The 13,125-nt window shown below is 45.6% G+C and overlaps 1 protein-coding gene across 4 annotated transcripts in view; it reads right to left on the reverse strand.

Moving 5' to 3' along the window:
- Positions 1 to 1,964: 1,964 nt before the first annotated feature.
- SH3BP1 (SH3 domain binding protein 1) overlaps positions 1,965 to 13,125 on the reverse strand; it is a 75,573-nt gene continuing 64,412 nt past the window's right edge. For 3 of the 4 annotated variants that reach the window (XM_075848327.1, XM_075848329.1, XM_075848328.1), the window contains 5 exons: positions 5,057 to 5,170; positions 4,881 to 4,978; positions 3,176 to 3,278; positions 2,616 to 2,746; positions 1,965 to 2,462 (listed from right to left, as the gene is read on the reverse strand). In XM_075848327.1, coding sequence (XP_075704442.1) covers positions 2,194 to 2,462; positions 2,616 to 2,746; positions 3,176 to 3,278; positions 4,881 to 4,978; positions 5,057 to 5,170 — 715 coding nt within the window. In that variant the 3' untranslated portion in view covers positions 1,965 to 2,193. The remainder of the gene's footprint in view (positions 2,463 to 2,615; positions 2,747 to 3,175; positions 3,279 to 4,880; positions 4,979 to 5,056; positions 5,171 to 13,125) is intronic. The other variant, XR_012868508.1, reaches the window with a different exon arrangement.

Consider the following 13,125-nt stretch of genomic DNA (forward strand, 5'->3'; position numbering starts at 1 on the left):
CCACTTCTATATATGACCGTATAATATGACTGTATCCTGGACCACGTCTATATATGACTGTATAATATGACTGTATCCTGGACCACTTCTATATATGACCGTATAATATGACTGTAGCCTGGGCCACTTCTATATATGACCGTATAATATGACCGTGTCCTGGACCACGTCTATATATGACCGTATAATATGACTGTATCCTGGGCCACTTCTATATATGACCGTATAATATGACCGTGTCCTGGACCACGTCTATATATGACCGTATAATATGACTGTATCCTGGGCCACTTCTATATATGACCGTATAATATGACCGTATCCTGGGCCACTTCTATATATGACCGTATAATATGACTGTATCCTGGACCACGTCTATATATGACCGTATAATATGACTGTAGCCTGGGCCACTTCTATATATGACCGTATAATATGACTGTAGCCTGGGCCACTTCTATATATGACCGTATAATATGACTGTATCCTGGACCACTTCTATATATGACTGTATAATATGACTGTATCCTGGACCACTTCTATATATGACCGTATAATATGACTGTATCCTGGACCACTTCTATATATGACTGTATAATATGACTGTATCCTGGACCACTTCTATATATGACCGTATAATATGACTGTAGCCTGGGCCACTTCTATATATGACCGTATAATATGACTGTATCCTGGACCACTTCTATATATGACCGTATAATATGACTGTAGCCTGGGCCACTTCTATATATGACCGTATAATATGACTGTAGTCTGGGCCACTTCTATATATGACCGTATAATATGACTGTATCCTGGACCACTTCTATATATGACCGTATAATATGACTTTATCCTGGGCCACTTCTATATATGACCGTATAATATGACTGTATCCTGGGCCACTTCTATATATGACCGTATAATAGGACTGTATCCTGGACCACTTCTATATATGACCGTATAATATGACTGTAGCCTGGGCCACTTCTATATATGACCGTATAATATGACTGTAGTCTGGGCCACTTCTATATATGACCGTATAATATGACTGTATCCTGGACCACTTCTATATATGACCGTATAATATGACTTTATCCTGGGCCACTTCTATATATGACCGTATAATATGACTGTATCCTGGGCCACTTCTATATATGACCGTATAATATGACTGTATCCTGGACCACTTCTATATATGACCGTATAATATGACTGTAGCCTGGGCCACTTCTATATATGACCGTATAATATGACTGTATCCTGGGCCACTTCTATATATGACCGTATAATATGACTTTATCCTGGGCCACTTCTATATATGACCGTATAATATGACTGTATCCTGGACCACTTCTATATATGACTGTATAATATGACTGTATCCTGGGCCACTTCTATATATGACCGTATAATATGACTGTATCCTGGGCCACTTCTATATATGACCGTATAATATGACTGTATCCTGGACCACGTCTATATATGACCGTATAATACGACTGTATCCTGGACCACGTCTATATATGACCGTATAATATGACTGTATCCTGGACCACGTCTATATATGACCGTATAATATGACTGTATCCTGGACCACGTCTATATATGACCGTATAATATGACTGTATCCTGGACCACTTCTATATATGACCGTATAATATGACTGTATCCTGGGCCACTTCTATATATGACCGTATAATATGACTGTATCCTGGGCCACTTCTATATATGACCGTATAATATGACTGTATCCTGGACCACTTCTATATATGACCGTATAATATGACTGTATCCTGGACCACGTCTATATATGACTGTATAATATGATTATTAGTCACAGATTTGGTGTCCGCTGTGAACATTTTATCATGAATGAGACGGTGATGCAGCAACATTTGAGGGGATTATCTCTCCTCTTCGGACTGTAGATTTTGTATGGATGAAAACTCCTAGAATAGTTAGGATTAATTAACTATTTAATGAGCACAGGAGCCTGTGCGGTGTTTTATACGGATGAAGGGTGAGAATGTGAAGCCGGTGTCTGGTCTGTCCCGGGAGCGGCGGGGGGTCACACGTTACATTCGCTTCACATGTTGTAGGGTCTTAGATTTCGATGACGAGTCTCTTACACTCCGCTGGATCCAACTTTGGTAAAATACTCATTTTAGGTGGAGAACTTCTTTCCCGTCAGTTGTCTGTAGATTGAATGCGGTTCCTGGGCAGAGGTTGTGGGGCGCTTCTCTTGGAGGGATCTGTATCTCCTCCCTCTGATTTCACATTAGGACCCGGGGCTAGCTGGGGAGGAATAGGTGGGGGCATGGTTGGTACTTTAAGGCTGCCCCCAACATTCCTCCTAGGTCGGGAGCTCTGGAGTTCATCGGAGGTGTCATTAGTTGTGGATCCTCGAGGTTGCACAGGTGGAGGGACACTGGGACGCTGGGGTGCTGGTCGCTTCACTGAAAAAGAAGAAAGAAAACCAAAATGGATTTGGTCATCTAATAGAAAAACGTGACTTAGAAGTAAATGTGGATACGCAGTGCGAGAGTTCCAGATACGGAGCACAAGGTCCCCACATAATGAGGAGGAGAACAGGGAATATCCTCTCTTACCTTTCCGAGCTGTGGTGGGGCTGAATTCTGGATGATTGGATGTATTACTGCCCCCCTCAATAACAGACGATCCCTTCACAGGAACCAACTTGATAGAAGGTTCTGGAGAAACACTAAGGACTTCAGCATCTCTGGAATGAAGAACAGTGTGAATAGCGGGCACAAGAGCCTGCACCATCAGTATGGCAGAGGGGGAGGGGTGGACCATGCCCAGGTATACAGCTCTGTGCCTATCCAGGACTGGTAAGGCAGGTTATGTCCTCTGACGCCTTGGTATCTATGGGTTGGTCCTCTGAAAAGCTCCTGCCCAATTCTAGCTGGATGAGATGAGAGCAGTAGTGGTCCTGCGAGGACTGTTCTATCACAGAGACACATGTAGGGCGGCTGATGCCGTGTCATCTAATATTTTAATATTTACAGATACATGGGGGGGGGGGGGGTCATTTTGTAATGAATCTATAAATCTGGTCAGTCGTGAGTTACTGTTCAGGGTCATATTTGGACCCAAGCAGTGCAGACAATTGGGAAGATGTTGAAGCTTAACACATCTACGGTCTCACCTGTCTGATATGGCCGGAGGTGAGGAGTTTGCTGCAGAAACATTTTCAGTTCTTGGAGCTGCTGGTGCCGTCACAGAGTCTTCTGGAACCCCAAAATCTTCATCTACAAAATAAAAAGGAAACGTGATGAATGACAACAGAAAGACTTCTCCACTCCTATAAATCCCGCGCCAGTGTCTGCATTCAGAAGGAAATTTAGGAGATGCTGATATTCTCGGTGGAGTATTTTTGGTTCTGCTTGTACCCTACCCCGGAAGAAACGGTGCAATGTGGCGTCTGATCCATTGTTTCTCCAAAGATCCTCCTGTCTAGATCACAAGCCGCCCACAGACATTAGATACAGGCTCATGACAACATCCGATGCAATGCCTATGGGGCTGCGGGAGCATTGCCTGTGATCCGACGTCAGAGAAAATCAGATGGGTCAGGTTGGATTTCTCGTGACTCATTCTGCGGTCCGGCAGCGGCTGTTATGTGCGCGCTAATGGGGAAAGGAACATCTTAATAGTGAAGCTAGCCATGCACATTAGGTAAAGGTCAGCCAAACTCGCGATTATGGTCGACGATCCGATGTGTAAGGGACCTCCTTACCGAACCGATTGCGGATATCAGGGAAAAGAAGGATCGGTCTGGTTAGATTCCACGATGTCCCGTCCTTTGTTTCCTCGAGAGATAAGAGGGGTCTGGCAGTAACTTTCTCCGAGCGTGAATGTTTAGGGGGGACTCGACTTGAGCAATTGACTGACGGCTATTCTGTCTGTGCCCAGATGGGGAGATTTTGTATGCTTCTTAGGCTATATTCACATGAACGTGTGTCGAATCGGCTGTGAAAAACTGATCCCTCATAGACTTGAGCCTATTGAGGGACCCGTGAAAACTGTTTAAAATAGGACATGTTCTATTCTTCATGGGCCGTTCACACAGTCCGTTAAAACAGCAGCCGTATGATTAGTCCCATAGAAGAACATCATTTTTACTCAGCCGTGTGACGGACGTTAAAAACACCGCTGATTTTCCACGTTTGTGTGAATAAGTCCTAACAGAAAGATGTCTGGTTTTAGCTCTGGATTTCGGAGCCCTGATATAACCACCATTGAGGGGCCTGGAATACTTTAAAGGGGTTAAGCAACTTAATAAAAAATGTGGCCAAGGAGGAGGGATACAATAAAAACAATAAAAAGCCATTACTCACCCACAGATCCCCTGACATTGCAGCGTAGACAGTCTCTCCCCGCCGCGGTTTATTAATATGGTTGACGCATTGACGTTCCCGTGTACCCAGGTGATCACTGCAGCCAATTCCTGGCCTCAGCCGTCCTGTAATGTATACCAACGGACGCCAGCGGCTGGGAGGACTGGAAGAGCTCTGCTGGAGCCCCGGGAGGTCTGTCCAGTGAGTAATGCCGCTTTCCTTGTTTAATGGCACCCCCCTTCCTATGGCCACTACTTTATATTAAGTCGGAAAACCCCTTTAAGCTGGCCTTACACATTAGATAAGGCTCAGGATCTGCCAACCCTAATATGTAAGCTGGGAACCCAAGACGGATCAGGCAAGTTACATTACATATCTGGCGGCTGCTTCTCTTCCTTTCCCTAGGGCAGTAAACACACACGCTTGGCCAAGTCACGAAAGACAGCGGATGAGCAACTGCGCTATTTTATGTATGCGACCAGTTATAGACTCAAAGTATTAAATCCACTTTACCCCCAGGAAAAACTTCTGCAGCGCAACTTATCAATCCTTCAACCACATTCACTACCAGGATGGGGGAAGCAGAAGCCATGTCGACTATGGACGGATCCCTGGAAAGAAGGAAGAGGCAGATGAGGAAAATAGGGGTAGTTATAGGATTTCCAGGCAGATCCAGTTATTGTTCTTACCCCTCACTGCGAGCCCATAGTAGGTTTGGACCGAGCACAATGGCTATGTTACTCGGTGTCATCTTATTCACTTCATGCTGTTCAGCCAACCTTGCCAGAAACTTGATTAAATATCTGAAACGAAGATAATGTAATAAAGTCATCTTCAGAGGATCGCCGAGAATAACATCACTGACGAGAGGAGTCCACAGGGTGAATGGTAGGGAATGGGGTGCGTAGCTCACAGGTCCTGGCCTGCTAAAGGACGATATGGTTATCAACTGTGTGAACATGGCGCCCCCACTCCAAAGACTCCCAAATCCCAGGGATAATGAGACCCGAGCACTGCAAACCCACCAATTTTATCGGGGTCGGACAACTATAAAACGTTTATGGAATATTAAACTATTAAATATTTTTTGGGTTTTTTTTATTTCAAAAAAGATACTCACAAATTTATTGTGGTATAAACCATGAACATCATGTAAAGAAATAACACTTTTAATGCCAACAAACCCCCCATGCCAACGAACCCACGCACACACAACGATGGGGATTACTCCGCCCTGCGGGTGATGGGACAGATGGAGTTTTGACATGTGATAGACTATATGAAGTAGCCCCTAAGCTTCACATCTTTGTGAATATATTTTATTTGCAGAATGTCTAAGGATTGGGAAGGACTAAGGGAAAACAGATGTACATTCTGAATCCTAAAGCTTCCCTTACAGCAGCACAATGAATCTCCTAGGGAAGGACCTAATGCACAGATCTTAGGACAGACCTTCCAAAGGAAGTCTTCTCCCAGGGTCTCTCACCAAGTCTGTAGTGAGTAACACAGGTCTCCGGTGTAGACAATGAGGCAGAACTACAAATCTGTCCTACAGAAACCAAGGAGCGTTCAACCGCAGAGGTAAAACCAGCTGTCAGAAATGATGGAGGATCCAGCTCTTATTGAGGGTCGATTCTCTGATCCAGCTCAAATTGAGGGTCGATTCCCTGATCCAGCTCTTATTGACGGTCGATTCCCTGATCCAGCTCTTATTGAGGGTCGATTCCCTGATCCAGCTCTTATTGAGGGTCGATTCCCTGATCCAGCTCAAATTGAGGGTCGATTCCCTGATCCAGCTCTTATTGAGGGTCGATTCTCTGATCCAGCTCAAATTGAGGGTCGATTCCCTGATCCAGCTCTTATTGAAGGTCGATTCTCTGATCCAGCTCTTATTGAGGGTCGATTCCCTGGTCCAGCTCTTATTGAGGGTCGATTCCCTGATCCAGCTCTTATTGAAGGTCGATTCTCTGATCCAGCTCTTATTGAGGGTCGATTCCCTGATCCAGCTCTTATTGAGGGTTGATTCCCTGGTCCAGCTCTTATTGAGGGTCGATTCCCTGATCCAGCTCTTATTGAGGGTCGATTCTCTGATTCAGCTCTTATTGAGGGTCGATTCCCTGATCCAGCTCTTATTGAGGGTCGATTCCCTGATCCAGCTCTTATTGAGGGTCGATTCTCTGATCCAGCTCTTATTGAGGGTCGATTCCCTGATCCAGCTCTTATTGAGGGTCGATTCCCTGATCCAGCTCTTATTGAGGGTCGATTCCCTGATCCAGCTCTTATTGAGGGTCGATTCTCTGATCCAGCTCTTATTGAGGGTTGATTCCCTGATCCAGCTCTTATTGAGGGTCGATTCCCTGATCCAGCTCTTATTGAGGGTCGATTCTCTGATCCAGCTATTATTGAAGGTTGATTCCCTGGTCCAGCTCTTATTGAGCGTCGATTCCCTGATCCAGCTATTATTGAAGGTCGATTCTCTGATCCAGTTCTTATTGAGGGTCGATTCTCTGATCCAGCTCTTATTGAGCGTCGATTCCCTGGTCCAGCTCTTATTGAGGGTTGATTCCCTGATCCAGCTCTTATTGAAGGTCAATTCTCTGATCCAGCTCTTATTGAGGGTCGATTCCCTGGTCAAGCTCTTATTGAGGATCGATTACCTGATCCAGCTCTTATTGTGGGTTGATTCTCTGATCCAGCTCTTATTGAGGGTCGATTCCCTGGTCCAGCTCTTATTGAGGGTCGATTCTCTGATCCAGCTCTTATTGAGGGTCGATTCCCTGGTCAAGCTCTTATTGAGGATCGATTACCTGATCCAGCTCTTATTGAGGATCGATTCTCTGATCCAGCTCTTATTGTGGGTTGATTCTCTGATCCAGCGAGAGATGGATGCCTTGGAAGCTTTGCAGCCCTTCTTAGGACCTAAAATACAGATATGATTTTCTTACTTTATGAATGAGACTGTAATGTCCAGGTATTCACAGAGACAGTGGGCCAAGTCCAAGGAGTCCCAGTAGACATCTTCTTGTGCCGAGTTGTCCTCTGACAGTACTGGAAGTGAGACTACTTGATTGATGTTAGTAAATATGGGAATCTCAGGTGTAAAAGACGTCAGGAACCTTAACACTTTATCAGGTAAGAAAGCTACATATGTAACTGAAGAACCAAAGGCCTGGAGATCACTCACCATCTGTAGACGTAATTACGAATGGGAAGGTTACCGGTCAAGAGAGAAGGGCGAAAGTACAATCCTCCAGAGGCTCAAAGGGGGGTGCACTTAACTTCCTGAGGGGAGAGGTAGATCCCAGACTGAGCTGTAAAACTCAGTGCCTAACCATAGAGACCGCCTTAGAAAATCCTCTAATGAGAGGGTCCTGTGAATATCAGAAACCGACAGAGACATAATGCCGCAACCTGGACCCTGAGGGTTGATGGACTGAGATCGTTTTCAAACCCCCACTGGAGTAATTCTAGCACAGTAGCAGCAGGAGAGGTGGTGGGTAGACTTCGGGCTGTACACAAACTTACAAAGATGGATCTAATTCTAGCATAGATCCTGTTGGCAGCAGTTCCTCTGGTGTGGCTGAGTGTAGGTCCTCAAACCATGGGCCCTCAACCACCATGCTATCAGCTTCATGCTGTGGAGGGTGAGGCATTTTTTGGCTGTCCCGTGACACCAGGTCGTGTCTGAAAGAGAGTTCCTAAACGGACCCTGATTCATGCCACCATCTGATAGAACTACGCTCTATTAGAGCTACGACGATGAGAGAGGCCTGAACCTGCTAGGCCTTGGACGGCACTCTCTGAATCCTCTCTACTGGAGGGAATATGTGCGCCAGAGGAAAGTCTCATGCAACTGCCATGGCATTTAATGCCACAGGGTGGTCCTCCTTGTAGAGAGAACATAAGATCTGAAGATCCACGATCGGTACTCCCCACTTCATTGATCGGAAACATTTCTGAATGAAGGGATCATTCCCCTGGAACGTTTAAGGCTCTTAAAGGGGTATTCCCAACTCGCAATCATATTTAAGATGTTAGATAATGTCAATATCTGTCTTTTAGTAAATACATTCATTTTTCAAATCTGTACATAGTCGAATGGGAGAGAGGACAGCTCCTGTCCAGTCCTCTAGGACAATTGTTCCACTGGGACAGGAATTACCACTGTAGAGTTCTGATGTGAAAATTAGACCAATGGATCCCTTCTATGGCAGCACTCATCAACACAAGAATAGAGACCTCAGAGATGCTCTCCTGGACGAGTGGAGGAAGGGAATCCCCTGCAGGATCCTCTGTATCCAAGGAAGAGGGTGAGATATGATAGAATTCTCAGAATCGAATATAAAGCCCAGAAATGGCATGAATGTTGAGGGGACTATCAAGGACTTTTTCCCAATTTATAATCCAGCCGAGATCTTTCAAATGGGTCAGAGAAGTGAATTGTCCAGATAAGGAACTATAGATCCTCCTTATCTCCGGACCGCCAGCACTGATGTCAAGATCTTCGTAAACAAGGGGCTTATTAGATTCCAAAAGGAAGGGCAGCAAATTGGTAGTATTTCACCACCTCATGGATAAATACGGTAATCCTCAGGTACATTTGGTGACTAGCAGACATCGGAACATGAAAGTAAGCATCCTTGTGGTGTAAAGAGACCACCACCTCCTACGTGAAGTAGTGAAAGGACGGAAAGAACGGATTCCATCCAGAGCGCTTCTTTGCTAGAAAGTGGTTTAGGTACCTTATATCGAGGACCATACACCAGTCTCCAGATGGTTTTGGAACAAAAAACACCTTTGAATAGACCCCCAATCCTCTCTTTGGGGATGGGGAGATGGGGGGCAACTTCTATGAGAACATTTTTCTGAGCTGAATGATGGAGGACTCTAGGACAGACTGATTGGCTGTGGATAACTTTGCAATTACTATGTAGTGGGCTAAAGGAAGATGCAGAAACAGAATAGAGTAACCGTCTTTTATTATTTTTAACACCCACACATCCAATATATTTCTTTCCCAAGCTAGGAAAAAAATTAAGCAGACGTCTTCCCACTGGAACACTTCAGAAGTCTGGTTTCTTACCCCTATCGGAGCTGCAAGATCTTTTGGTTCCCTTTTGGGGCTACTGTCCAAAGTCACCTCTAGCTAACGATATATGTTTTTTCCCCCTGTTCGTCTGTGTCGCCCCCCTCTAAACCGCCTCTTGTACCAATAGATGATGTGACCTAAAATATTCCAAACTAAGCCGAAGATCAGTGTCTGGAAGTCCTGCTGACTGCGAAACCTGACAGAAGCCCACCTCTAGATAGCCGTGAGTGTACACCTACACCCTCATCATTAACTACTCACCCTCCCTACAGAACCATGGTTACATTTATTACACTTAATGTAAAAGGCCTCAAACCAAATGTGAAACGTCGTCTAGTCCTTAGAGAACTGAAATCCCTTAGAGCAGATGTTGCTTTCTTATAAGAGACGCTCCAGACTCCACGGGCTCCTTACGTTTCGCACAAGGGACATCTCCTGTTGTGTCCGCTGTCTCCCGGGTCATAGAAGGGCAGGGGTTGCCATCTTAATATCCCGCACGTGCCCTCTCCAGTTTTATGCTTCACAACAGGACCCACACGGCAGATATATATTTATATCGTTCCCTCTAATGTTTACTCTCCTAACATCCCAAATTGCCTTTCTAGGCAAGGTCCTCTCCAAAATATGTAACCTCGCTCGAGAAACATGGCTAATAGGAGATTTTAATACCCCGTTCTCAAGGTCAATGGACAGGGTCTCTCTCTCACACAGCGCCCACCCCCCCCCCCATCCTCACTGGACTCTCTACTCGCTTTAAGCAATTAATTAGAGAGCGTCACCTTTATGACCTGTGGCGAGTCGACCATCCGGGCCAAAAATCCCACAACTTTTCACACACTCACAGCACCCATACTCGTCTGGATTAGATCCCTGCCCTCCGCCTCCTCCGCTCAGCAACCATCGACCCTATATCCTGGTCAGACCACGCTCCCGTTTCAGTACACTTAACAGTCTGTGGGCCCCCACAACAAGAGCATGTCACTGGCGACTGAACGAATCATTAGTTAAAACCCCCACCCTCAGGGATGAACTACGCACACACTTACGGGACTTCTACGAACATAATGAAGGCTCGGTCTCATCTATCTCCACCCTATGGGAAGCCCATAAGGCAGTACTGAGGGGACATTGCATGGCTATGGGCTCCAGGTTAAAATAAGAATCTAAGGCAAAACGTGACGCGCTTCTTCAAAAAATATTCAAACTAGCAAAGGCGATGGGGACAACACGGCTGTTTCGACCCTGCACAGACTAATTGAGGCCCGAGCTCAGCTCAAAGATATAGCCATGAAGGGGGTTGAAAAATCACTCCTCTACACCAAACAACGTTATTACAAAAGGGAAACAAAGCCCCCACCTTCTAGCACGACTTTTGAGGAATCAAAAAACTGACCGTACTCCGCAGGCTGTGAGGGACAGTACGGGTCTCCTCCAACACCACCCGGATACTATCGCCACACTTTTTCAGCATTACTAGAGAGCTCTATACAACTTGCTCTCCACACTACCTATAGATCCAGGCTGTCGCCAGGAAACTTTGAAAGCCCATCTATCCTCCTGCAATCTTCCAAAACTCACTTCTGAGTAACTCTCCTCTTTGAAATCCCCCGATCTCGCCGGAGGAGCTTTTGGAAATCTTGAAGAACCTACCGGGTGGTAAAGCTCCCGGGCCGGATGGCTTCACATATATTTATTATAAGACCTTTGATGAGATCCCGGTTCAATAGATGATCTCTTTGTTTAACACCTTCCTACAGGGCACCCCCATCCTTCGAACCTTCTTACACTCACACATCAGCTTAATCCCCAAACCGGGGAAAGACCACGCAGACTGCGCTAATTATAGACCCATCTATCTCCTGAACGCCGACCTAAAAATCTTCACCCGCCTCCTAGCTAATAGACTCAATGTTTGGCTTCCCTCTTTGATCCATAAGGACCAAGTGGGCTTTATCCCCCTTAGACAGGGAGGAGATAACACAAGAAGGACCCTCGACCTCATTGATGCTCTGAACAAGCAGGAAGAATTAGCGGTACTCCTCAGCCTTGATGCTGAGAAGGCGTTTGATCGCCTAGGGTGGCCATTTCTGTTTGAAACCATGAGCGCCTATGAAATCTCAGGTCCTTTTCTGGCGGCTCTGCATGGTCTTTCCTCTACTCCGACAGCAGCTATTAAACTCTCACACTACACCTCCCCTCCGTTCCCTATATGGAATGGCACGCGACAAGGGTGCCCACTGTCACCACTCTCTATTGAGCCACTAGCGGCCCAGACACGCCAATCCCTAGACATTAGGGGAGTTTCGATACGTGATAGAGAGTGTTAAGGTCTCACTATTTGCAGATGACGTCCTACTCACTATTACAAACCTTCACTAACATCCTCCACACATATGGGAGACTATCGGGCTATAAAACAAATGTAGCCAAGACGGAAGCGCTCCCTATTAACGTCCCACCATATACCCTCCAACTAATCAAACAAAACTACAAATATAATTGGAAAGACGTATCCATGAACTACCTAGGGGTCCAACTCACTTACTCACTTACTCATACACCTCAGCTTACAGAGCCAACTTTCCCCCTCTTTTCGCTGAGTTACATAGACATATGGTCAGGTGGAACTCTCTCCTGATGTCCTTTTTTGTACGCATCGCGCCAATCAAAACGACCCTGCTTTCCAAATTGCTATATTTTTTAGAAACGCTGCCAGTGGTGATGCCCATAAGGGAATGGAGAGCAATGCAGTCATCCATGCTGAGATTCATAAGGTACTCCGGTAGACACAGAATCCCTAAATCTGTTCTATTATCTAGTAAATCTGCTGGAGGTCCATCTGCTCCCGACATTGTGAAATATTATTAGGCGGCTCATCTCCGTCACATCCCATTTTGGGCGTACCTTAGGGCATACAATAGTGGGCTGAAATTGAGAAACTATAGATGGCTCCGATTCATCCCAACAGCTTGCTATGGGATGACCCCCTTGTCTTGCCCTCATCTACCCTTCTGGGTCCCATGCAATTTCAGAGAGCAGTCTGGAAGGTGTGAAAGAAACACTTTTATGTGGCATCAGAACACCCCCCCCCCCTTAACTTCCATGTTATACACCCCCACTATACCAGGGGGAACCACCTCACAAATGGCCCGACTTTGGACTGGGCAGATGTTTTTCACCTGGCCGATATGGTTAATCTCAAAATTCTTATGTTCCGGTACCACACCCCTGCCCTTTTACATAGTTTCAACCCGAACATGCCATCTGTATGTTGGCGATGCCGGAGTCAGGTGGGTAACCTGTCCCATATTTTTTTGGTAATGTCCCCTTGTGAAACAATTCTGGTTGGAGGTTAAAGATCTGACAAATGCAGTAATACAACAGGATATTCCCTTAGATCCCCTACATTATCTGCTAAATATCCTCCTCGGTAAATAGGGAAACATCTAGCTCGCCTATTTCAACACTTCCCCACGGCAGCTAAAAGCCTGGAAGTGGAAACAAACCCTACCCCCCAGCAACACAGATTTGTTGACTAGAATTAGAGAAATTTGTACTATGGAATATGTGACTGCTTCATTATCAAACTCCTTGGACCAATTTAAATTAATTTGGGACCCATGGGACATATATTGGCTCCCTTGATAGACGGTTCTGCCCTCGATCAGC

Source organism: Rhinoderma darwinii, unplaced genomic scaffold, assembly GCF_050947455.1.
Source record: "Rhinoderma darwinii isolate aRhiDar2 unplaced genomic scaffold, aRhiDar2.hap1 Scaffold_35, whole genome shotgun sequence".
Lineage (NCBI taxonomy): Eukaryota > Metazoa > Chordata > Amphibia > Anura > Rhinodermatidae > Rhinoderma > Rhinoderma darwinii.